The 26,215-nt window shown below is 36.3% G+C and overlaps 1 protein-coding gene across 2 annotated transcripts in view; it reads left to right on the top strand.

Moving 5' to 3' along the window:
• Nucleotides 1–26,215, top strand: part of MYOM1 (myomesin 1) — a 126,561-nt gene that overhangs the window by 13,670 nt on the left and 86,676 nt on the right. For both annotated transcript variants that reach the window (XM_019755764.2, XM_019755765.2), the window contains exons 3-8: nt 11,635–11,775; nt 15,369–15,600; nt 16,061–16,218; nt 22,931–23,023; nt 24,836–24,924; nt 25,040–25,102. In XM_019755764.2, coding sequence (XP_019611323.2) covers nt 11,635–11,775; nt 15,369–15,600; nt 16,061–16,218; nt 22,931–23,023; nt 24,836–24,924; nt 25,040–25,102 — 776 coding nt within the window. The remainder of the gene's footprint in view (nt 1–11,634; nt 11,776–15,368; nt 15,601–16,060; nt 16,219–22,930; nt 23,024–24,835; nt 24,925–25,039; nt 25,103–26,215) is intronic.

Below are 26,215 nucleotides of genomic sequence, written 5' to 3'. Positions count from 1 at the left end.
GTTTGTTTATAAGCAACAGTACTAAGTTGTAAATATACATAAAATTCAGTTTAAAGGAAAATTTTTATAATAATGAAAATGAGTTCAACTCTTGTGTTCACTCAGTAAAGTCTAATGGCAACAAATAGATAATTCAGCCATCAAAACTGAGCTTTAATTTTTAAGCTTTTGTACATACAGCTTAACCCAGGGTGTCCTACATGTCTTTCAATGTCCAGCTTTTCACAGAGTATTCCCTGATAACCCCAGACAGAAATTCGCTAGCAAGCCTGTGAATTCTAATTTTGTTTGCACTAGTCTTTTTGCTCATCTGCCTGCCTTCCTTCTGTCCTTCTATCCTTTCTTTCTTGATTGATGTAATACAGTGTGTCGGGCCTGGCAGCATTTACTCTCCTACTATATGTAAAGCTCTCAGAAAACAAAGGTCCTTATCTTCATACCCCCTCCTATCACAGTGTCAAGCACAGTATTTTGTACAAAATGGATGCTGAATAAATTTTCCATTGATAATTGAAATTACTATAGAAAGTTCAAAAACAAAACCTGAAAATTTCAATGGCATCCTAACATATAGCACAATCTGAAAGGCTGTTGTTCAATAATGCTGGAAGTCAACTTTCTCCTACACTTACCAAAGCATCAGCTGGACTGTATGCTAAGTTTATGTTTAACTTTGTAAGAAAATACTCAACTGTTTTCCAAAATGTTTTTACCATTTTACATTCCCATGGCAATGTATGAATATTCCAGTTTACCCACATCCTTGCCAACATTAGTTATTTTCTGTCTTATTTATTGTAGCCACTCTAGTAGGTGTGTAGTGGTATCTCATTGTGGTTTTAGTTTGCATTTACTTAATGACTAATAATGTTGATCATTTTTTAATGTGCTTATTAGCCATTTATATATCTTTGGTAAAATGCTTATTCAAATCTTTTGTCTATTTTAATTGTTTTTTTCTGCTTATTATTGTCAGTTATTTAAATACTTTATATACTAGTCCTTTATTAGATATAAGTTTACAAATATTTTCTTTTACTCTGTGCCTTGTCTTTTCATTATCTTAACAGTGTCTTTCAAAGATCAGAATTTTTAATTACAATGAAGTTGAATTCATCAATTTTTTTTTTGACTCATGCTTCTGGTGTTATATCTAAGAACACTTTAACTCAACACCATAAAGAGTTTCTTTTATTTTCTAAGAGTTTTATAACTTTTCAGCTTTTATATTTAGAAATATCTATTCTGAATTAATTTTTGTGTGTGATGTTGAGCAAAATTATAAACTCATCCTTTCACATATGGATATACAATTGTCTCAGCACCATTTGTTAAAAAGATTATCCTTCCTCCCATTAAATTCCTTAGCACCTTTATCAAAAATCAATTGACCATGATTATAAAAGTTTATTTTTGGACTCAATTCTGTTCCATTGGTGCACATGCCTGTCTTTACGCCAGTACCACAATGTAATTTTTTGTTGTTGTTACATTAACTGCCTTGGCTAGAAACTCCAGTACAATGTTGAATAGAAGTGGCAAGAACAAATATTATAGCCTTGTTTCCAATTTTAGGAGGAAAGCATTTAGTTTTTTACTATCAAATGTGATATTAGCTGTAGATTTTTCATAGATGGTATCAATAGGTTGAAGACGTGCCTTTCTATTCCTTTTTGGTTGACAGTTTTTAGCATGAATGAATGCTGAATTTGTCAAGTATTTTTTTCTGCATCTCTTAGTTGATAATGTGATTTTTGTTTTTTATTCTATTAATATGTCATATTATACCAATTGATTTTCAGATGTTAAATAAACTTTGCATTCCTGGGATAAACTCCACTTGGTTTTATATGTTTTATCTGTTGCTGGATATTTTGTGAAGGATTTTTTCTTTATGTTCATGAGTAATATTGGTCTATAGTTTTCTTTTATTATAATGACTTTGTTTAGTTTTGATATTAGGTAATACTGGCCTTATAAAATGAGTTGGGAAGTGTTCCCTTCTCTTCTGTTTTTGAAAACAGTGGAAATGATTGGTATTGTTTCTTTAATATTTGGTGGAATTCCTCAGTGAATGGGCTTCTCATAGTGGGAAGATTTTAAATTACTAACTCAATTTCTTGTTATTGGTCTGTTGAGATATTTAAAAATTTATTCTTGAATTAATTTTGGTAATTTGAGTTTTTATAGGAATTTTTCCATTTCATCTAAGCTGTCTAATATGTTGACATGAAGACATCTATAATTTCTGTAGGGTTGGTAATGATGTCTCCTTTTTCATTCTTGATTTTGATAATTCGTGTCTTTTCTCATTGTGGTTCATCTACTGAAAGATTTATCAATTTTCTGATCTTTTAAATGAACCAACTTTTGTTTCACTGATTGTAACTATTGTTCTGTTTTCTATTTCATTGATTTCCTCTCTCATCTTTATTATATCTCCCTTCTGCTTATCTCATGTTTAATCTGTTTTCTAACTTCTTAAGGTGGAAGCTTAAGTTGTTAATTTGAGATCTTTCTTCTTTAATATAGACATATAAAGAATAAACTTTCCTCTAACCACTGCTTTAGCTGTATCTGATGAATTTTGATATGTTGTGATTTTCTTTTTATGTAGTTAAAAATATTTCCTAATTTCTCTTGTGAATCTTTTTTTTTTTTTTTAACCAATGGGTTATTTAGAAGTATGTTGTTAATTTCCTGATATTTGAGATTCTATGAATTTCTTTCTGTTGTACATTCTTATTTATTTACTTTTTCTGTTGTCAGGGTATATATTTTGTATGACTTAAATCTTTTTAATTGATTGCTGGTTCTGTTGACTAGTATATGAACTCTCATGGAGAATGTTAAATATGTACTCTGTTGTCATTGGGCCAAGTATTCTAGAAAAGTCAGTTAGGTCAATTTGATTGACAGTGTTATTCAAACTTCCTATATCCTTGCTAATTTTTGTCTGGTGTTCTATCAATTATTGAGAATGAAGTATTGAAGTTTCCAACTATTTTTAATTTTCTATTTCTGCTTTTAATTCTGTTACTTGTTGCTTCATGTATTTTAGGGCTCTGTTGGTAGGGCTCTGCATATAAGTTTATAATTGTTATATTTTATGAGGAATTGACCCTTTTATCATTATGAAATGTCCTCTTCTGTCGCTAGTAATGTTTATTGATTTAAAGTGTATTTTGTTTGATTTTAATATAGCCATTCCAGCTCCTTATGGTTATCATTTGCATGGTATATCTCTTTCACATTTTTTTTTTTACTTTAACACATACAGTTGTCTGCCCTTATACACAGTTTTACTTTCCACAGTTTCAGTTATCCACAGTGAACTACAGTTCAAAATATTAAATGGAAAATTCCAGAAATAAACATTTATAACTTTTAAAGTACACAACATTCTGAGTAGTGAGAGGAAATCTTGCTCTGTCCTGCTAAATCCCACCTAGGATGTGAATCATCCTTGTTTCCAGCATATCCATGCAGTAAACACTACCTACCTGTTAGTCACTTAGTAGCCATCTCAGTTATTAGATCAACTGTTGCAGCTTTGCAGTGCTTGTATTCAAGTAATCCTTCTTTTACTTAATAATAGCCCCGAAGCACAAAAGTAGTGATGCTGGCAATTTCAATATGCCAATGAGAAGCTGTAAAGTGTGTGGATGTATAGCAAAAAACGTAGTGTATCAGTACTATTTGTGGTTTTGGGCATCCACTGGGGTTTTTGGAACATATCTCCCATGGATAAGGAGGGATTTAGAGTATGCCTCTCATGAGTGCATATAATAGGATTTTTAGAAATCTAGTTTGACAATCACTGCCTGTTCCTTGAAGTTTTTTCTCCATTCACATGTAATTTTTGTTATTTTTTTCTGTATTTCTCATGGGTTCTTGTTTGTTCATTTTTTCTTCTTTTACTGCCCTGTTTTGTGTTATATCAGTGCCTTCCGGGATGCATTGTTTCTGATGTGAAGGCATGCATTAATACATTGTTTCCCTGTTTGATGAATAATTTTACTTTTGCTGCTTTCAAAGTTTCTCTCTGTTTGGATTCCAACCATTTTACTATGATATATCTAGGTGTCTATCTCCTTGTGTGTGTCCTACTTGGGTTTCTTGAGAATCTTGGATCCACAAATTAATATTTGTCATCAAATTTGGGGAGTTTTAGGACATTATTTCTTCAAAATATATTTCCCTACCTTTTCTCTCCTCTCTTTTCTGGTACTGCTCTTATTCATATATTGGTATGTTTAATTTTGCCCCACAGAGCTCTGAGGATCTTTTAATTTTTCTTCATTCTTTTATCTCACTGATTTTTAGGTTGCGTTATTTCTATCTTCAAGTTTATTGATTATTTTTCCATCTAAAATCTGGTGTTGAGTCCCTTTAATAAATTTTTCATTTAAGTATTATACTTTTAAACTGCAGAAATGTCTATTTGATCCTATTTTATAATTTCTCTTTGTTGACATTTTTTTGAATCATTGTTGAAATACTTTCATTCAAATTTTTTTTTTTTTTTTAAGATTTTATTGCAGAAGGGGAACAGAACTTTATTGGGGAACAGTGTATAGTTCCAGGACTCTTTTATTGAGGAACAGTAGTGTGTTTTTTGCAGGACTCATTAGCTCCATCCAAGTGAAGTTGTTGTCCTTTCAATCTTAGTTGTGGAGGGAGCAGCTCAGCTCCAGGTCCAGTCGACGTTGTTAGTTGCAGGAGGCACAGCCCACCATCCGTTGCAGGAGTTGAACCGGCAACCTTGTGGTTGAGAGCATGCACTCCAACCAATTGAGCCATCCGGGAGCTTGGTGGCAGCTCAGCTCAAGGTGCAGTGTTCAATCTTAGTTGCAGGGGGCGCAACCCACCATCCCTTGCAGGAGTCGAACTAGCAAACTTGTAGTTGAGAGCCCGGGCTCCAACCAACTGAGCCATCTGGTCACCCGGGAGCTCAGCAGCATCTCATTGATTTCATTCTAGTTGCAGAAGGCACAGTTCTCTGGCCCATGTGTGATTCAAACCTGCAGCCCCGTTGCCCAGAGCTTGCGCTATAACCAACTGAGCCACTCGTTCGCCCCTCATTCAATTCTTTAAACATGGTTTTTAAAATTAGTCTTTGAATAGATTTATAATTGCTGCTTTGAAGTCTTTGTCTAATAACTCCAACATCAAGGCCTACCTAGAGACAATTTTTATTTACTTCTCTTTTCTGTTGGTGTGGGTTACACTTTCCTATTTCTTGGTATGTCTCATAATTTTTGTTGTTGCTGAAAATGGGACATGTTAGATAATATATTGTAGCTATTATGGATTCTGAATTTCCCCCAAGTATGTTGTTGCTGTGTTTTGTTTTTGTTTACTAACTTGCCTGAACACATTTGTAGAATCTGTTTACCAACCACTGTGTGACTGCTGATGTCTCTGCTCAGTTTTTAAAGAATTGTCATTCTTCTTTTTAAGCCTGAATTCACAGGGATCACACTGTATTTACATAGATTAATGGTTAATGAATGGTCAGATGTTGTGGTCAAACATCTTAAGCCAGTAAAGTTTTCACCCTCTGGCAATAGGTCTGTGTGTGTGTGTTGGAGAGCACATTTAAAATTCAGGTAATTTTTAAGTATGTTCTGGCTTTGCTTACCTCCAGACTCCCTTGCCTCTTCTTTGCACATATACATAGGGTTACAGTCAGTCAGTGATAAGTGGTTAACTTGGGCCCTCTCCAGTTTTCCCAAATCGGTGTGTGGTGAACTCATGAAAGCCCCCTGTGATGGTTATTTATTTATTTATTTATTTGCTTACTTATTATACAAATACCATATGATCTCACTTATATGTGGAATCTAAAGATCAAAATAAACGAACAAGGAAAATAGAAACAGACTCATAGATACAAGAGAACAAACTGATGGTTGTCAGAGGAGAAGGGGGCTGGGGAACTGGATGAAAAAGGTGAAGGGATTAAGAAATACAAATTGGTAGTTACAAAATAGTCATGGGGATATAAAGTACAGCATAGAGAATATAGTCAATAATGTTGCAACAACTATGTATAATGCCAGGGCTGGTCTTATTTCTCAGATATTCCTGTTAAATTTCTGGCTAATCTGCCAGTCTGCTGCTGCCCCCAGCCATGACTGCAACCTCAGGCTATCTGAGCTGCTCGTCTTCCCTGGTTTGTTTGCCACTTAGATTCCCACTGTTACTCACAATGCTGCAGCATGTGGAGTTTTACCATGCTGTACTCCGCGTCAAATTAGCCCCTTCTGGCAGTGAGCATTCTGATTTTCATACCTTTCCCCACCTAGGTAGAACTACTTTATGGACTGAGCCAGAGGAGGGGGATGGGAAGATAGGCAAGAATGTCACAGATTCCCACTGTTTATACCTGAAGTTCAGTAGCTTTTTATGAATTACCACTTCTCATTATAATGTATACCTCTGGTTGGTTTTCAGAGTCCTGAATGCGTTGTTTTTGACAATAGTATCCAGTTTTATCATTGCTTTTTGGAGAGAGGAGCTATTGAACTACTCACTTCACCATACTGGAAGTCCTGCCCCTGCACTGGTCATTTTTAAAAGTTTCTCAGCTGATTCTGATGTGACGCCAGAGTTGACAATCACCGAGTTAGGATATGATTACAGGAGAATGAATTTTTATTTCACTTCATTCAGTAAACATTTATTGAACAGTTCCAGGCACTGGAGACAGTGTGAGGATACAAAGATGACTGAGACCTCTTCAGTGATAGGCAGTGGGAAAAATAGAGGGGAGAAACCATTAATGCCGTATAACCATGAGCACATAGGGATGGGTGATGCTTGGTTTGGGAGCAGTGTCTACAAAGCAGAATGCTTACAACCCATTTTTCTGAAATACGCTGATCAGTTGTCAGAATATTTTCAGAAAGTAATATAGCCACTAAGCATATCCATACTTTACATAAGTATGAATAAATTATTCATCTGGGGAACCTAGGTCAATTTCTCAAAATTGTATGGTGGTTACAAACATAACTTTAAGAAATGAATATATTAATTAGTATAAAGTTTAATGCATTTTTACGCTTTATTTTCAACTGGACAATGATGAGTTAAAAACCTTAATTTATGCAAATAAATTCAGGAATAGCAAATCAATCTCAGCGTCATTATGGACAGTGTGGCACAGTGTTATGGTTTCCAGAATGGAGAGTCCACAAAGACATACCATAGAGGTATAGGAAGAAATATTAGCACTTTTATTGTTTAAAAAAAATCAAATTTCGTCTTTAAAATTTTTCTATTGACTGAATGTTTCTTAAAGCGAGAATATTTATACAGTAGTATATGCATAGAACTTATAAATAAACAAACATGTATAGGTGGCATCCTATCAATATTTTTGGATCAAGAATACTCATTCACAAAAGTTGGAGACCGTTAGTTTTAGTGGAAAGAATACTAACCTAGTTCAGCTACTAACTTGCTGTGTATACATGGGCAAGTTACAAAGATACTACACATCTTCCACCATCAATAAATGAGGAGCCTGGTATAAATAAATATCCCTCAAATTTCTTCGAGCTCTGGAATTCTGTAAGTGGTTTTGTTTTTGCTTTACCTGCCAAGAATAATTAGGAAGTTGTAAGAGCAAAAGTTTATCTTTGTTGTTGTTCATCATTTGAATTGGATGCAAGTGTAAGCCTATTTCTTAGCCCCTGGAGTATTTCCGGAGAAAGTTGTCTATACCTTGGCTACATCCCTTCTCTGTGGTGCTGCTGGTTACAGGTATGATGATGTCATACACACTATGATATTACTTTAAATTCTGCTAACTTTAGGCATATTCGCTGAGGATATAACACAACATAACATGTATTAACAGAGGACATAACTAATTAATCTGTAACTGTGTGTATGCCTACTTAGACATAGTTACGAATACATGGAGGCGTGTGCACATGCAAATCAGTCCTTAACTATTGCTTAATTTCATTGCCTTATAAATTAAAATTCAGAAAGTGTCAAGATTTAAGCCAAGTACATAAAGAACATTAAATGTAGTTTTAATAGTTTAAAAAAAACCCATACACTCATATATATCAAGTTTAGTATCCACTCAGAAACTGATTTATGAGATAGATTATTTTCAAAATTTAGATGCAACTAAAAGCCCATGAAGTAAATAAACCTTTATATAGCACTTTAAGTTCAAAGAAATTTAAATTTTACATATTCAATTTAACTCATCTTAAAGCATTATTCACTTTAAAATTCAATAGAGTAAGATGCTAGACTTCAGTGTCCATGGGTCATAGTTAGACTACTGGTGGTATTTCTTCAAATAATGTTACTTAAAACTGAGTTTTTCTGATTTAATTTTGTTTGTTAGCTTTAGTAAATAAATCAGAATTACTAAATAGTATAGTATTTTAATATCTAATCCTTCACATGCTCTTTTTTTATTAGAATTCAAAACTTAAGGGAGGGCCGGCCCGGTGGCTCAGGCGGTTAGAGCTCCGTGCTCCTAACTCCGAAGGCTGCCAGTTCGATTTCCGCATGGGCCAGTGGGCTCTCAACCACAAGGTTGCCAGTTCAATTCCTCGAGTCCCGCAAGGGATGGTGGGCTCTGCCCCCTGCAACTAAGATTGAACACGGCACCTTGAGCTGAGCTGCCTCCCGGATGGCTCAGTTGTTGGTTGGAGCACGGGCTCTCAACCACAAGGTTGCCAGTTGAATTCCACGACTCCCGCAAGGGATAGTGGGCAGCGTCCCCTGCAACTAAAATTGAACATGGCACCTTGAGCTGAGCTGCCGCTGAGCTCCTGGATGGCTCAGTTGGTTGGAGGGTGTCCTCTCAACCACGAGGTTGCCGGTTCGACTCCCGCAAGGGATGGTGGTCTGTGCCCCCTGCAACTAGCAACAGCAACTGGACCTGGAGCTGAGCTGCGCCCTCCACAACTAAGACTGAAAGAACAACTTGAAGCTGAACAGAACCCTCCACAACTAAGATTGAAAGGACAACAACTTGACTTGGAGAAAAGTCCTGGAAGTGCACACTGTTCCCCAATAAAGTCCTGTTCCCCTTCCCCAATAAAAATCTTAAAAAAAAACACAACTTAAGGAAGCTTTAAAGCATAACAAAGATTTGGGTTTTTTTCCTAAATAATTTGGATTTTTGTTTCAAATGAAATATGAAATAGAAACTGATGATAGTGTCATGAATCTTTACCATAAAGTTCAACTATTAAAAACAAGTTGCTGTGATTTACCTATGAGAATGGAATAATCATATTCTGAAACATTCTATATAATACATACTTCATTTTAAAGATTTATCTTAAAGGGAAAATGACAGGAAAAGGAACAAACACAACACAATAAAAAGAATGACAAATTATAACTGTTTTGATGTAAATAAATGAGCTTATGAGAAGATGCCTATAGACGCTAGAATAAAGATGCAGTAGTCCCCCCTGATTTGCAATTTCTCTTTCAGGGTTTCAGTTACCATGGTCAACTGCAGTCCAAAAATATTAAATGAAATATTCCAGAAATAAACAATTCATAATTTTTAAATTATTTGCCATTCTGAGTAATGGGATGAAATCTCACGATGTCCTGCTCCATCCCCTTGGGAGGAGAGTCATACTTTTGTCCAGCATATCCACACTGTATACACTCCCGCCCATTAGTCACTTAGTAGCCGCCATCTTGGTTACCAGATCAACTGTTTCGGTATCATAGTGCTTGTGTTCAAGTAACCCTTATTTTGCTTAAAAATGGCCCCAAAGCATAATAATAATGATGGCAGTTCAGATATGCCAAAGAGAAGATGTAAACTTTATCATAGGTATGTGTGTATAGGAAATAACATATATTTGGATTCAGTACTATATGTGGTTTCAGGCATCAACTGGGAGTCTTGAAACATACTTCCCGCGGGTAAGGGGCGGGACTACTGTAAAGAGAAAAGAGCAAATGCAGAAAACAGGAGAAAAAATAGGAAATTCAAATGTTCTATAAGTAAGAAAAAAGGAAATTCTTAAACTCCATAATTAATGTTAGTACAGTAATGGAATAAAGGGGTGAAGGAATATACCACTTTAAACTTAGACCTGTATAAACACAGCTTGTACTTTGCAACCTGCTGGGTATAGAATGCAGTCATTTTGCTGCTGCCTGAAACAGCCAGCTAGGAACAAGTTTCATAAATGTTTCCAATTGATAACCAATCCACAGCTTTGAATTCAAAATCCTAACCTTCAGTTTTAATGCAGATCATAGAATAAAACTAGATATTCACCGTGGGGGAGGTGTGGTAAGAGGGTGAGGAAGAGGTTGGCCATTTCCATGCTATCACCCAGTCCAGGGATTAAACGCAGTAGCCCACCCTACCCCACCGGGCCTAGAGCCACTCGCCCTTGCAGTTCTGTTCTACTTGTTTAGCAGAGGGTAGGTTTACTTGCATTATTATGTATCCATTTTGTACTATGTATATATTTGGCCTTTCTTCTGCTTTTGGTTTAACTAATCTCTTTTGCTTTTCCTAATGCTTTTTAAAGATTGGGAAATGGGTCAAGGTTGACAGTTTGGAAGATTTTTCTGTTTCAATTGGGCAGCTTGCTTTTCCCATGTCATACCACTCATGCACTTCCATTTTCTTTTCAAATTTTCTCTAGATCGGAGACCTTTTTAATATTAAGTTTTTATTTTAGAATCATTTCAAATCTACAGAAAAATAAAAAGGATAGTTCAGAGAGCTCCTGTATAGCTCCTTATTGTGAACATCTTTCATTACAATGTAAACCAAGGGCTTTTAACCCGAATCCATGGATTGACTTCAGGGATTCCATGAACTCATGATGAAATTTATGCCAAATTGTATATGTTTGAATGAAAATACATTTCAATTAATTCAAGAACTAAATAGACTAAGACTGTGTTTTTATTTTTATCAATCCTTTTTCTGTAGGTGCAGTTTCTGCTCTCGTTTTCTACCCCGCTGATACAATTTTTGGTTTCTTAGAGCATAATCTCCAAATGCACATTTGCACCATTATGCAAGGGCAGATTTTTGTGTACAACAGAACTGACCAAATGGTTCTTTATCACGCCCTGTAATTCTGAGTCATTCGACATTGTGTGTTCATATAAAACATATTAACTCTATTGTTTTACTAGTCCAGTGTTCCTTCAAATCGGTATGTCTATACTATATTAAGTCCTCAAAGCTGAGCCTAGGGGCCCTGCATCAGAATTGTCTGGGCTCCCTATCCAGAAAATTTTGCATTTTAATCAATCCCCTGAAAGGATTTGGATGCACAATGTATCTAAATCATTTTTATAGACTACCTAAATTTTGAACATTAACCTAAGAGCAAAGGATATTTTAAACTAGTACAAAAACACTGCTGTTTTCGCTTGAAACTTGAAGGGGGGGAAAGCCATGAAATTACTGTGTGCCCATTTTTCTCTTGTGTCTGTATAGAGGTCTTTCTCACTCCATTTTAGTTTTAAAGATAGAAGATAATGATTAGAGATCTAGGATTCTGTGAAAACTCCCTCAGTGAAAACTTCCTTATCTAAGTATTTTGAATATTTTCAGTACATCTTTTGTCATTGTCTGACACTAGTGTTTTGTTTCAGACTTACAGATTCTAGTTTAATGTTAGAAGATTATTCATCCAAGTTCAGCCCCCAAACAAAGAGAGCCAAGAAGAGCCTTCTCTCTGGGGAGGAGAAGGAAAATCTGCCAAGTGACTATATGGTGCCCATTTTCTCAGGACGGTGAGTGTGCATTCTCTTCCTGGCTCTGATTATTAGAAAGCGGAGAGTAAATGTTGCCAGGTAATAATAATAGCAGTTAACATTTATTTAACACTTACTATGTACTGATTGAGAAAGGTCTGAAGAACCTTGGAATTTTGCACTAAGGAAGATGTGTTCAGATAGTGACTATATACACGTACAGTCACTACATGTAGTAGTCACTACATGTACAGTAGAAAGAAAGGTTTAAAACTCTAAAATGTTGGCTGAACTAGAAAAACAAAATCAAATGAAATGTTAAGTAGATGGAAAATATCTTGGTTGCCAGTGTGGTTAATTATTGTTCATTAGGAAGAAAAAAGAATCTTAGCATAGACTAAGTGAAAGAATCACATCATATTTTGAATGCCTGGCTTATATTTGTTGAATGTAAAATAGATTACTATTTATTTGAGATAAACTTCAAACAAAATAATCACTAAATCACATCTTTGTAATCCCAAATTTCTGTGTTTATAATATAAAGATTTTTTGAACGATAATATATAAAGGAACATTGGGGGGGAAAAACTTGTCTGAGACACCAAATTAAAGTTTAGTGGGAACTTTCTGAGCCTTCCTCTGTTGATTTTCCTTTGAATGGAGAATTATTAATAGAGTTAAAGTGATACTCAAAATAGGTCACCCTCTGAGGGCAAATGCTATCAGGAAATTCAGTAGGCAATAATGTGGTTGTGACTTTGTTTTCCTGTGTTTTTCTTCCCACTGCCCTCTGATGGCTCCTTTCAGAATTGTTTCAGAGACTAATGTCATTAATTTCTCTGAAACCAATTAGGAAGGTAAGGGGATAAATAATATTCTATTTTTAGCTTTTTATTTGAATCTTTGATTATTAGATATCTGATTTTTGAGAGTAAGCTTTCCAGAGAAACATGCTTCTATTACTAAGTATGCCTTCCCAGACTCACCTCTTCACCGTTGGTTTAATATACACTTACATTCGTTACAGGAGATGGTAGGGTAGGTAAGTGAAATATTTTATTTTCTGCTTTTTTTCTCATTAAAAAATCATTTAAAAATTACATCAACTTAGCATTAACCTTCATGGCATGCCTCTCCACCTGTGTGGACATGAAATGAAGCTTCTCACTGTCTTCTTCCTGCCTTTTACCTACAAACAATTTTTTTTCTTCCAGTCTGGTCTCCAGAAATGATAATTTATAAAAGGAATTGTGATAAAAGAAAATGTGAACATAAATTTATCTTCTAGGTTTTATTTCTAGTTCTCTTTTATTTTTTATATGGAGCCATCTCCTATATTCTATTACTATGTTGAAAATAGTATTTCATAATGGTGTTGATAGTGTTAGCGATCTAAGAAGAGGATGGGAAAGAAATGAACATTTGTTCAGTACTTACTGTTTTCTGCCAATCATACTAGCTGCGTTATATAAACTATCTTGCTAAATCCTCAATACAGCCCTGGAGAGGTATTAATATATCAATTTTTGGAGAAGGAAATCAAGTCTCAGTGACTTGCTACAAGTCATCTGGCTGGTAGTGAGAGCTGAGAGTCTCCTTAGGATTGGCTAATGCAATCTACATGCACTGTGTAATTATAGTGTATTTCTGGAAAATACCATTTCTTTGGATGGCACTTGAAAATTCCACTTATTAACACTAATAACTTGATTTTACTGTGTCAGCAACAGGTTTTGGGTTGAGACCGTTAAAGAGAGAATATTGGGAAGGTTTTAAATTAATTTTAAATTGGTAGTAGTGTATTTTTGTCAGCATATTAACATAATTTTCTTGTATCTAAATAATAGCAGGGTTATCACTGACACATACTTACATTTACTTAAAGGAGAACATCCCTGCTGTCCTGGGTCAAAAGTATTTTTTTAAGTGTACTTGAATTCACTTAAATGAAATAATTAGAGGTGGGTTTTTTTTTTTGAGGTTAAACTTGTAAATGGAAAAGGCAAGGAGACTGTGACTCCATTCTGCCCTCTAGAGCTATGTCAACATGTTTACAGTTAGAAGTAATGTGAGCTTAAAGTTCTTACACAGAGTTGTCTCACCTCAGGGTAAGACTAGCGTTGAATATAATCCATTATTATATGTATTGTATTACGAAGCTAATTTCAAATCTCTGTATTGTAAATTAGCCTCTATAGAGAATCCCATGCATTCTCATGATGGTTTGTTTTGTATTCACTTGTTAATTCATTCACTCCCAATCTCATTAAAAAAAAATAGAGGTAATTATGTCAGAACACTAAGCTAAAAATCTTCCTTTTTCTCCTCCTAAATTATAGTGGATATATTATTGACTTCCTTAATCGAGGCTATCTTATTAATATTTGGAGAGACAGAGATAAGGACAAGGAAATTAATACTTAATCACCAAGTTTAGTAAGAAACAAGTAGATTGGTCTTGTCTACCAGATAGATGTTTTAGTCATATTCCAGGAGGAGTTCCGAACTTGAGCAAATGTTGAGCCCTGTTCCTGAGCAAACTGCATAGCTTCAGGAGCTAGGTAATTGTAATCACAATGGCAATGTTTGCTCAAATTTGGAGGTAATTATTTTTATAAGAAAAGCAAATTCTGCCTTAGGAGGTCTAAGGAGACTCAATTTCAAGAGAATCTCAGTATAAATCGATATTCTCCCTCACTGAAACATCTAATAAGGTTGACAACAAAGGTATGGAAAGAGTTTAAAAATAATCCAAGTATTTTGAACATGAATAAATCATAGCACAAATTCTATCATAAACTACTACATTAGGCTTAGCACTTTTGGATATTACCACTCACTTGCCATAATTATTAATTATGAAGAAAAACAAGTCACTTTTGTAAATATCACAGTTCAGTTGCGACTTTGATAATTTCTTCTCATCAGAGCTATGTGCAAGCACAAGCGAAAATTGTCATATTAAATATGCATGCATGCATACATACATACAGATGTACACTATATGTGCACACATAATCTTTATTATCTTACAAAGAAACCCAGTAGGCATAAGGATCTCATGTAAATTTAGAACTTATCTATACATGCAACAGCTCTGGGCAATGTGGTACACCAGCTGAGTTATAGAATCCAGGTAAGCACACAGTCGTGTATCAGAATCACAGGCACACAAACTGCATCTCATTTTACAATATCATCTTTTCTAGAGGGAAGTCATAACTTAATCTTTTCTAATAGGCTCAATCATATTGAAACACACTAAGGAAACCAAGGAAATAAACTTGAGCAAGTTCTCTCACTTCCCTGAGCCTTGTTACCATACATCTAAAATTGAAATGATACAGTTTACCTCATAGTGTTGTTGGGATAAAATGAGATAATATATGTAAAAAGGACCTGGCAAAATACCAGGGCCATAATAGGTATAATTATGGTTGTTATCAATATTTGTTAAGGTGGAGATCATTTCCATATGTGAAGAATTAGCTCCTGATTTACCAAGTTTTTCTATCAGGTTCTCTTTGGGTACCACAATTTCTGAGGTCTGGTACTTTGAACTTAGTAAAATTAGGCAATCTTATCACCGCCATCCACAATATCCGTATTTTGCCATTATTATATTTTAGCCAAGTTCATGTCAGTGGAATTACAGACACAGAAGAAGAAAGAATTAAAGAAGTTGCTGCTTATATAGCTCAGAGGAATCTTCTTGCTAGTGAGGAAGGAATCACAACATCCAAACAGTCCACAGTATCAAAACAGTCTACGTCCACTCTTCACCAAGAGGAAGCTTTTGAGAAGAAGTCGAGAAAAGTTGCAATTCGAGAAAAAGCAGAACGCTTGTCACTGAGAAAAACAGTAAGAAATGAATTTAATGTAACTTACAAAAGTAAAAATGCATGTAATATTGGGTGTGTATGTGTGTATGTTAGTAGATACAGATTGATTTGTGTCATATGAAGAAATATGTGATCTCGCGGAGAAATAAAACTGAAAAAGCAAAGAGAAAAATATCTAAATGCGTAGGTCAAAGAAACACAAACTTAATAGTTATAAGCACCATGAAATTTTAGGTTCTACAGAAATTAAGGTTCTAAAGGACCTTAAGAAGCCCACTTTAGGGAAGTAAAATAATGGTGCTCAGACTTAGAACGTTAAAAATTAAATGTTATATTTGTTTTAAAAAGGGGCAAGGAATATGCATTTGATTTAAATACAAAAGTAAGACTTCAAACAGAAAAGTGATGATTTTGGCTTCTGCTTGTTATTTTAATAGCACAGGTTACTTTGATTTCATAATATTTTGATTTTTTTTCAGTTAGAAGAAACTGAAGCATTTCATAGAAAGTTGAATGAAGATCATCTTCTCCATGCTCCTGAGTTTGTCATTAAACCTCGTTCTCACACTGTTTGGGAGAAAGAAAATGTAAAATTACACTGCTCTGTATCAGGCTGGCCAGAACCTCGTGTCACGTGGTATGTTATCTTTATGAAAACTACTCATACAAAGTTAATTTTACCTCTAGTGAAAACATTCAGCATTATAAATATTCAAGGGTTAATAGAAGCATTTGCAAGTTTGTATAGATTTTTAAAATAGTGAAGAAAGGATACTGGGATGGATATTTTATGTATGGGAAGAAAGAACATTATGATACATTATGATTCTTTATAATCCTATCATACAATCGGTCTTTATCTTATGTAAAGTGTTAAAATTTCACCAACATATTTACATACAAAGAAAATATATGTCTATAATTGCTATGGACTGTAAAAAATTGTTCCCATTAAATATAGGCATCATTATGTGACCAGAAGCAGTACTGCCTTTAAAAAAATAATTAAAACCCAGAGGGCTCCATCTCTACTCCTCACATAAGCTGATGTCTCAATGTGTTTTCTAAAGCCAAAGAAGAGGGCATTTGACGGGAAATATTACTCAATATGGGGCCTGAAGAAATTTTCTTTCCATAAAGAATAAGCACCCCTTCACCCCTTCCATTGTATATCCTATTGCAATTGTCAATGATTTTGTAATCCCCAAACTCAGAATTTTCCTATCATGTCATTAATGTCTGCCACAGAGAGCAGAAGTATGGAAACGATTGAGCCAACTCAGAAAGGCATTTTCCACTTTATTCTCTGACATGAGTCTTTTGGATTCTATTTTCTTATCTTCAAGAATGGTGGGAAATGCACCCTATTTTGCAGCATAAACACTACACCGGATGGCATTGTCACCCGCAGAGCACCTGCCTCCTTCTTTCTTTCTCGTTATCTGTAATGTTGGTCAGACACCTGGAAAGCATGAATGGAGGTAGCTGACAAGCTAGACCGAGTTACCTGTTTACAGTTATTCTTAAGGAAGAGGTGGTAAGTTTTTAAAAATTCACCTATGATATCAATCTCCCTCTAATAATATTGAGTTTGCTTACAATTTTTCTGGTATATATACTCTTTTTAAGTTTCTTGAGTTTGAAACCCAAAGAATGAAACCCCAAGCCAGCTAAATATTATCAAGGCAAATAATTTATCTTAAACAAAAGTGGGAAATGTAGGAACATATGTCAATAAAAAAAAATCAATTGACAAGCTTTAAAAAATTAATTTACAAGCTTTAAAGTATAAAAGTATACTACAGTAAGTTAGGAACCAAACCATCTTTGTCCTATCTTTCTCTGTGACTATAGAGTTGCACAATTTGGCCTATTAAAAGGACATTTCCTCTTCAAAAATAGATTTTTTCCCACCTGAAAAAAAATCCAAACTTTCCTATGGAGATGAATAAAGAATAACAAGTTTTCAGCTCTAAGAAATATTATTTGGTCAGTAAAAAATAAACTCCTCTTCTTTCATGAATTCAAATGTTCCACTAATAAATGAATAATCAGAGCCCTCAATCAGGTAGATATATTTAGTATACACCATTCTATCTCTGTTTTTCTGCTTTTTAAAAAATTAGAGTTAAAGATGATTTTCAAAAAAGTACAAAGTAATCTCTGGGAGATAAAATTTAATTTCTTAAGTATTTATTTATTCTGTTAAGTACGCAGCAACCGGAATACAAACATGCTTATGTACCATTGATGGTACTATTTATTAAGCTAGAGTGATGTGGTTCTACAAAGGCAGAGCTCAAACTATATTGGAGATTAAATTCCTTACATTGTGTTTTGTTGGCTGGAAAAGGAGTCATTTAAAGACAAATAAAGATGATAAAAACTCCCCAGAAAAATTTGTGATGACCAAATTGTGGACCCTTAGAATTCCAGTTATACTGAAAAATAGAAACTGTCAATTTTCAGTTATCCTCAGTAATGGAGCTGAGCAGTACTACAGTTCTTTCCAAAACTTTAATATCTGGCTTTGAAATATTTATCTCCTTAACATGTGAATTTTATGTCCTAGCGGCTCCTTTTAAACCAACATTAAGACACAGAGATAAGATTTGTCTCAGGAACGATTGGGAGGCTGTTCATTTACTGGAATAAGCCTTCTCTAGATCCTACACTTCCTTTAGTGCTTGCGGAAGACAATTTCATTCTTTTTCCAAAGTTCTCCCAGTAGGGATGGATCAGAGCATTTCACAGAAATTTCTGTTGCCTTGCAAGTCAAGTGAAAAGCAAATATTAAAAGAACTAATGGACCACTAAGGAGATAGTTCATCATACTTCAGAGAGCAAGAATTGCCCCTGGATAAAGCTGAAATTTGGACAGTCTGCTAGCAGATAACTGAAAATTGGCTATGGCAATAAGGTCAGATCCAGGTTTTGTGGGGTATGAAGCTTATCCCATTTGGTGAGTACTCTTTACACAGAAGTTACTAGTATGAGTTACGCTTAGAGCCTCGCAGAGACCTGTGTTAGTGAGACCCTGAAACTTCAGCTTCATTGACTCCAAGGTAAATCCACCCCTGGGAGTAAACTTCTATGTGGAATTAGTATACTTCTCTGGGTATGTTGCCTTCTTAAAAATAATCATTAAACAAAGCCCTACTTTTACTTTGAAATGCTAGTACAGCGTATGCAATCTTCAGTAAGGATCCTTCCCCTCAACAAGCAGGGAAACCCACAACCCAAGCAAGAACCAAGGTTGTTGGTGACTACTTTGCTGGCATTTATGCCTTTTTGGTACCCAGCTGTAGCTTCCTGGGCCTGAGACTGAAAACAAGTATGAAAGAAATACTTGAAAATGATCTTCCTGAATAGAAGGAGGTAAATTATAGGAATAAGTTTGTGATAATGCTTTGTGCAGTCAAGCTGCCTCCACTTGTAACAGGTCCTTAGCCACATCTTTCAAAGGCATGTGTGCCTGGGGCCTGGCTCCCTTAGAGCCCTTTCCAAAGATGGTTTAGTTCCAAGTTTCTACTAGGTACCCTTAGGTCATGGTAATCCTTGAGGTCTAACAAATGTTGTGATCATGCAGCAGCTGCTGTTCAGCAAATCCCATGCACTGAGCAAATCTAGCTAAATGGAATATAGGGGTTACCCAGAAAGTGCTAAGTGACAGGAGCACGCATCACTCATCATGGCCAAGTGCGGGGACGGTGAGGGCACTGTCCCATTCCCAGCCCACTTTGAGAACAGGAGGAGGCCTGTTTAAGCCTTAGATCCAGTAAGAAGTTAGTTGCAGAGGACGCTGCTGCACCTCCGCAGTCAAGCTGGCCGTCCTGAAGGCGGAAAAGCGTGTATGTCGTGAAAAAAGCAAAGTTGTTTCACTTAATATACTGGCTACATTTATATAACAGCTTGTATAATAAGCTATGTGTTGGTTTAAAGGGAAGGGGAAAAAATTACGTTTGTATAATCACGGAACTCCACATCCACAGGTTTCTCATCCAGTTTCAAGCAACTGCAGATCAAAAATATTCCAGTGGGAAAAAAATCCTAGGAAGATTCAAAAAACAAAACTTGAACTTGTTATGTGCTGAGCACTATGCCAGATCCATGCAAATGAAGTGATGTGTAGGTATACCCTGTTGTAGCCTATATGCAAATATAGGTGATATGCAAATACTACATCCTTTTATTTAAGGGACTTGAGCATCTTTGGATTTTGGTTTCCATTGGGGGTCCTGGAGCTAATCCCCTGTGGAGGACAGTATTTGTTTTATTTGCATAAAGAAACTCTCGAAGGAAACATAAGAATCTAAGGAAAGCAGTTAGCTGAAGCTCATTAACTGTTCATAGACTATACATGAAAATGATACAAGTAAAATAGTATACATCTCAATATTCACAAGAATTTCAGAAATCTCTTGACAAGTAATCCCAAAGTGTAGTTTACTCTCCAAAATTAGCTGATGACAGGCCAGTTTGGAATTTCACTTTCCAGAAATAATAAACTGTGAAGCATATACAGAGCAGCCCGAAAATCCTTCTTTTCTTTTCTGACTTAATGCTGAAGACAGCCAGTGTCTAGTGACTTGGAACCTGAATGCCTCTGTGAATTCTTTGAAGAAGAGAATTGAATTGCTTCTTAACCTACTCTTTGCCTGCTGCTTTAAAACAGGCGTTTCTTACACTGACATCTGGAGTACTGGAGGAAAGACTAGAAGCGCCTCAAAATGGTGTGTGTGTGTGTGTGTGTGTGTGTAGGAAAGACATTAAGTTACTAAGTTGAGTAGTATTGGAGAGCAAGGATGGTGAAGCAACCCTGGGAGCTGCGAAATACTGTTTTAACTCAAACTTTATGCAGATCTGAACAACATTTTTGGTCAGAAGCCAAATAGAGTGTCACTTGGTTGTTGGGTCAAGTAACACATGCATCAGCCTTTGGTGTCATATTTCTCTACTTATGCTAAAAGGAACTACTGAAAATACCCCAGTACATGAAACAATGGAGCACGAGGTAGCTTCTGAGTCAAGTGTGAAATTACCTAAACCAATTCAATCAGAAGAACATGTCAATTAGCATGTTCTACCCTGTTATTCATCATAACGAGGAATGTTCAAAATTGGGAGCGGCCAGCAGATTTCTTTTTACAGGCCATCCCTGATCAGATAGTCCTGTCTGCCTGGAGTCCTGTGGTGAGACAGCTGTCTGAGGCCACTTCTAGGCTGGCAGGAAATAGCTAGCAAAATCTCTATGGGTTGGGTAGAAGGTTATATATATTGCTATGCCTGCCACACAGCTGCGTTGCTTAAGCGAGTCCAGCCCTTTCCTTTCAGATCCGAGGGAACCGAGACACAAAGAGCCTCAAGTTACTTTCTTCATCTGCACTTATTTTAAATTAAACAAATCAGAACTCTTTATCTTTGGTTATAAGTTATGAAACTACAATTAATTTACTGTGTTAGACAATAATTCTGCTCAATCCAATTTAACAATTTACCTAGTATGTGCCCATGGCTCATATTTCCTTGAGACTGGGGATACAAGTAAAATATGGATCAGACACAATCCCCATCATCAAGACACTGTCAGCTTAGTAGAACTGACACATATTGAACCACAATTTAATAAATGTTATATCTTGCAATTTGAACCAGGTGACACTGATGTGGAGATGCAGAAACGATTAATATTGTATGGGATTTCAGGGAGGAGTTTATTGAAGAAGTGGCATTTGATCTGAACCTTGAAGGATGAGTTAGAATTTTGCTAAGTGGGGGAGAATGATACATTTAAAAAAGTATAGAAAATAATTGTGGTTTAGGGACATAGAACATGTGTGCATACATGTGCATGTGCAGAAGTTGGAAAGAGGAAGGAGCTGACTAAGGATTGTTTCCTTTCTTTCTCTCCCTTTCCACTACAATAAAATGCAGCTAAATAGAAAACAGTTGGAAAATGGAAGCATCACATGTTGTCAGGAGCCAGACTGCCTGGGTTCAAATCCCAGCTCTGCTATTCCTAGCTGTGTGAGCTGGGACAAGTTACTTAAGCTCACCATGCCTTGGTTTCTTCATCTGGAAAATGATGTTGAAAATAGTTCTGCCTCGGATGGTTGTTGTGAGGGCTGAATTTACTAATCTGTTTAGAAAGCACTTAGAATTTTGCCTGGCTCCTAATGAATGCTCTGTGTCAGTGATTGCTATTAGTGTTATGTTATTCGTGCATGTAAAGCGGGGTGTCTGAAAGGAAAACAAGTACAATCCACCTCTTCTTTTGGGCAGAAATTGGCTTGCACAGGAAAGTCTGGTTTGGCACCAGAGCCACGGCTATTGAGACCAAGAGGGTGTGGTGAAGAAGAATCAAAGTGCCATTTGTAGACTTGGGAGACAGTGTCTCAGGAAGGGCCCCGCCTTGTAGCTCCAGCCTTTGAGGCCTAACAAGGGATGGAAAAAATGGAATCTTTTCAGCTTTTATTTGTCGGAATTTTCTTTCTTGATTAATATTTTAAGTTCTTCCAAGCCAAGAACCATACTTGCTTATACTTGCTTACGACAGAATAAAACAGTTAAATATAATGAGCTTTCAATACAATGATATTCTTTTTTTAACAAAATACAAGAATGTTAGTAGGAAGAATGTTTTGCTGTCATCCTACGTAGAGAGATAACAATAAAAACCCTCAGTTCAACGCCCCCACGTCATGTCAACAGTTGCCAAGTTTTTCCTTGTTTTAGATCTTTTAAGTACGTTTAATATGCACACAAAAAATGTGCATATTATATATAAATGTAGAGCTTTGATGAATTTCTGTAGATTGCACACATCTGTGTAACCAGCACCCAAATCAAAAACCCAAACATTATCAGCACCCAAGATGCCTCCTTCATGTCCTCTCTCCCCCACTTCCCCCACTCCCCTTGGGGGGAAATCACTTTCCTGACTTCCAGCAGCAGCATGAATTAGTCTTTTCTGGTTTTGTACTTTATATAAAGCAATCATTGTACTGTGTACTCTTTTGCGTCTGGCTCTTTTACTCAACATTATGTATGCAAGATTCAACCACATTCTTATGAATGGTCAGCTTCTTAAATGTAGTGTTTATGGTGGAGAAGAGGAAAGCAAGTACATCAAGAAGTTTTATTGTATTTATAGTGATTCTATTTAATGTACCATAGATTTGGATTTATTGAACAGACACTGCTGCTGACCTCAACGCCGTGTTTACAGGTGTTTCTTCAAGAACAAGAATTGTGTTTGTGTGTGAGTGTGTGTGTGTGTGTGTGTGTGTGTGTAATCATGCAGCTATTTACACTTCAACTTACTTTGTCTTGTTTCCATTTTCTCATAGGTATAAAAACCAGGTGCCAATAAATGTCCATGCAAACCCTGGAAAGTATATTATTGAAAGTCGATATGGAATGCACACGCTGGAAATTAACACGTAAGAGGACATCAGGGTCCATGTGTGTTGCCGGACAATTGCTCAGGGAGGCACCTCTCTGCTCTAGTTAGCAGCTGCTCTCCTCCCTTGTTCCCAATAGGCTGAATAACAAAATGGGTGGTGTCCACATGCATTGCTTCTCTCAGTGCATACCTAACAGTGATAAGCATGACTCATTATTACCAAGACCACGTTACTTCCCAAAGTGAACTTACGTTTGAATTTAGTCAAAGATGATGAAAAAAAATTAATTTGTATCTTTTTACTTATCCTGTTATATACTGGAGAGTTTTTCTTAGACATTAGTAAGAAAATATGTTATATACATAGACATTTATATTCAGTTATCCTTTCAGAGTTCCAAATCAACATCATCATCGTACTATTTTGCCTTTAATCAGTAAAGGCCACGGAAGTTGGGGTGTGTGGCATTGAAAATAAGCAGGACTAGGAGAAATTGTTCTTTCTTTCAGCTCACTAGGAATTGTGGGAAACGATGCAGCCCTCCCCCCCACACACACCCACCCCCATCAACCTGTAGATGGAGGCAGCATGGACATTGGGATGTTTTTAAAGCAAAAGCCAAAGCAAAATTTGAAAGTAGAACCCACATCAAAATTTCCAAGTCCTCAAGGGTTTATCGTGTTCCCTAGAATGGTTTTGAAATCCAAGCCTAGTTATGTGGATACAAAAGTTAAACAAGCTCTGACCATTTTCAGTTCACATAAAACCATGACATGCTGAGATGTCTAAGTAAAATTTACGTCATTCTGATCTCAAGAGATTTATAGCCTTCTCCTGAGATCACAACAGTTGACACAAGTGATGCTGGGCTTCAAAAAGAACCCTGGGGCCCTGGGACATTCGCCAAGCTCTGACCCTGACCTCAAGTTACATCAATCCTGCCAGTCAGTGGTTCTACTGAGGCAGTAGTGAGCCATGTGGTAGCTTGATAATTAAATAATTATGAGAAAGACAACTGTATTGACCTTCCTGGTGTTCTATTGATGTCTGTAAAATTTCAACAAGAAATATGTTTATATGAATGAAACTCAACTTAGAGGGACAATGAGTAACATAGACACTCGTCATGGTAAGACACAAACAACCTGCTTTGAAATCTTAGCCTGTTTATCTCTCTGTGAGAAAATTGTCTCCCTAACTCCATTATTAAAGACATCCCAATTTCTGTATTATAATTCAGAGGCACTTCCAAATAGCAGTTCTTGTGTCATGCTGTGGGACAAAACTCCCAGCGTGGCCTGAACCTTAGTAGAATTAAGGGACAAATAACTTATTTGTACTTTGAGGCTAGAACACAGAACCACATATGTACTGACTTGGATGTGCTTTGTGGCTCTAGGAGACTGTGGAAGTCTACAAGGAGAGGCATTTCCTTTTCCTCTTGTTGCCCTGTCACCCCCCCCCAACTGAAATTCACCCTGAGGGAGGCCAGCAGGGAGACCGTGTCCCCAGTTGATCATAATGTTGTCCACACTCTAATTTATGTACTTAGCATTTTGTCGACTTTGTTTTTGGACATTATAAATGAACCCAGGGTAGGATCACAGTGGTCTGTAGGTCTTCTCCCATTCTGTGCCACCGGCCTGAAACTGCCATAAATCTCTTGGACTATATACGCTCCTGCAGGGAGCCAGATCAGAGAGAGTAGCTTCGTCATGAGCCACTTAGAACCACATGTTGGCCACTGATTTGCAGTGTGCCAAGGCAGCAAAGAGATCCTTGAAGGAACAGCCAGTAATTACAAGGAGTGTCACTGTGATGTCCACTCATTTCTATACATTCTTTCAGATGTGACTTTGAAGACACTGCTCAGTACCGGGCTTCGGCAATGAATGTTAAAGGAGAGCTTTCAGCATATGCCTCGGTTGTGGTAAAGAGTAGGTTTGCTGGACTTGTTTTATTCAAAATGTATTATTTTTAAATGTATTCACTTTGCTGAAAAAGTAAATAAGTCAAGAAGTAGTTCAAATGAATTTCTGCTTTCTTTTCTAGGATACAAGGGAGAGTTTGATGAGACTCGCTTCCACGCCGGGGCTGCCACCATGCCCCTCAGCTGTAAGTTTAAAAATATACAATGTATTTGCTAAGTGTCATCTCCATTTAAAATACAGCACAATAAGATATTCTATAATGCTAAAGTAAACGTATAGTATATATTATAATATACACTAGTATGTATATAATAGCTGTCTATGGTTTGTTTCATTTTTTTAGATTCTTGGGTTACTGTTCTCTTTCTGAATATAGTTGCTTTGTTTTGGTTTTATAAAAGCCAAGATATGTGATGGGCTAAAAACGACAAATGCTTTTAAGTCTTTCTGTGTTAAACTGAGAAAGATCATTACACAAACCTGAGCAGAGTGACTTAACCACACACATACACACATACACACACACGCACACACGCACACACGTGCAAGTCTGGGCTGTACCAGGGCAGTCTTACTCATCCTTAAATACACTGGTCAGTACCACCTCCTTGAGAAATCCATGTCTGATCCCCACTGCCACCCCCATCCCCATTCAATCAGGTTGGGTGTCCCTAGTGAGGCCATGACACCTCCATAAGAACATGTATTACACTGGACACTGTTAACTATTACATGTTTTTCTGTCCTACTGGCCCATGAGCCACTTGAAGGCAAGGCTGGGCCTTTTATCTCTAAGCCCACTTGCCTGACACAGAGTAGCTATTCACTAACAAATGAATAAGTACATTAATTTATGAAGTGCAATTTAAATGGAAGTCTAAATGTGATTAAATAGCAAGATATTAAAAATTCCAATCAGTGGTAATTTGTGAATTTGTAAACTTCAATTATTTCATCTAAATCAGAACTTCTTTTCATGGGAAGCAATAAAAAAAAGTAAAATCCTTATGGTTATTCAAATAATTAGATGCTTACAACGGTCAGAGTGAAAAAAGGCAGCCAAGCCCTAACTTCTTGTTTTCCAAACATTAAAAAGTAAGTGATAGTTTTGAAAATGGTTGATGAAGATATTTTCTCATGGGTCAGTTTATCACCCAACTGGTTATTTTGATGTTTGCAGATGACTTACTAAATCACCTTCATGGAATAGCTCCTAATTTTAGAATTCCAAGTTATAACCATTGGTATCAATCCCATGGGCAAGAGGGAATGATGAGTGGGAGTGAGGGAGGAACAC

The sequence above is a fragment of the Rhinolophus sinicus genome, linkage group LG09 (assembly GCF_036562045.2).
Source record: "Rhinolophus sinicus isolate RSC01 linkage group LG09, ASM3656204v1, whole genome shotgun sequence".
NCBI classification, from domain to species: domain Eukaryota; kingdom Metazoa; phylum Chordata; class Mammalia; order Chiroptera; family Rhinolophidae; genus Rhinolophus; species Rhinolophus sinicus.
The sequence above is the reverse complement of the archived record's forward strand: the minus strand, read 5'-3'. Positions and strand labels throughout refer to the sequence as shown.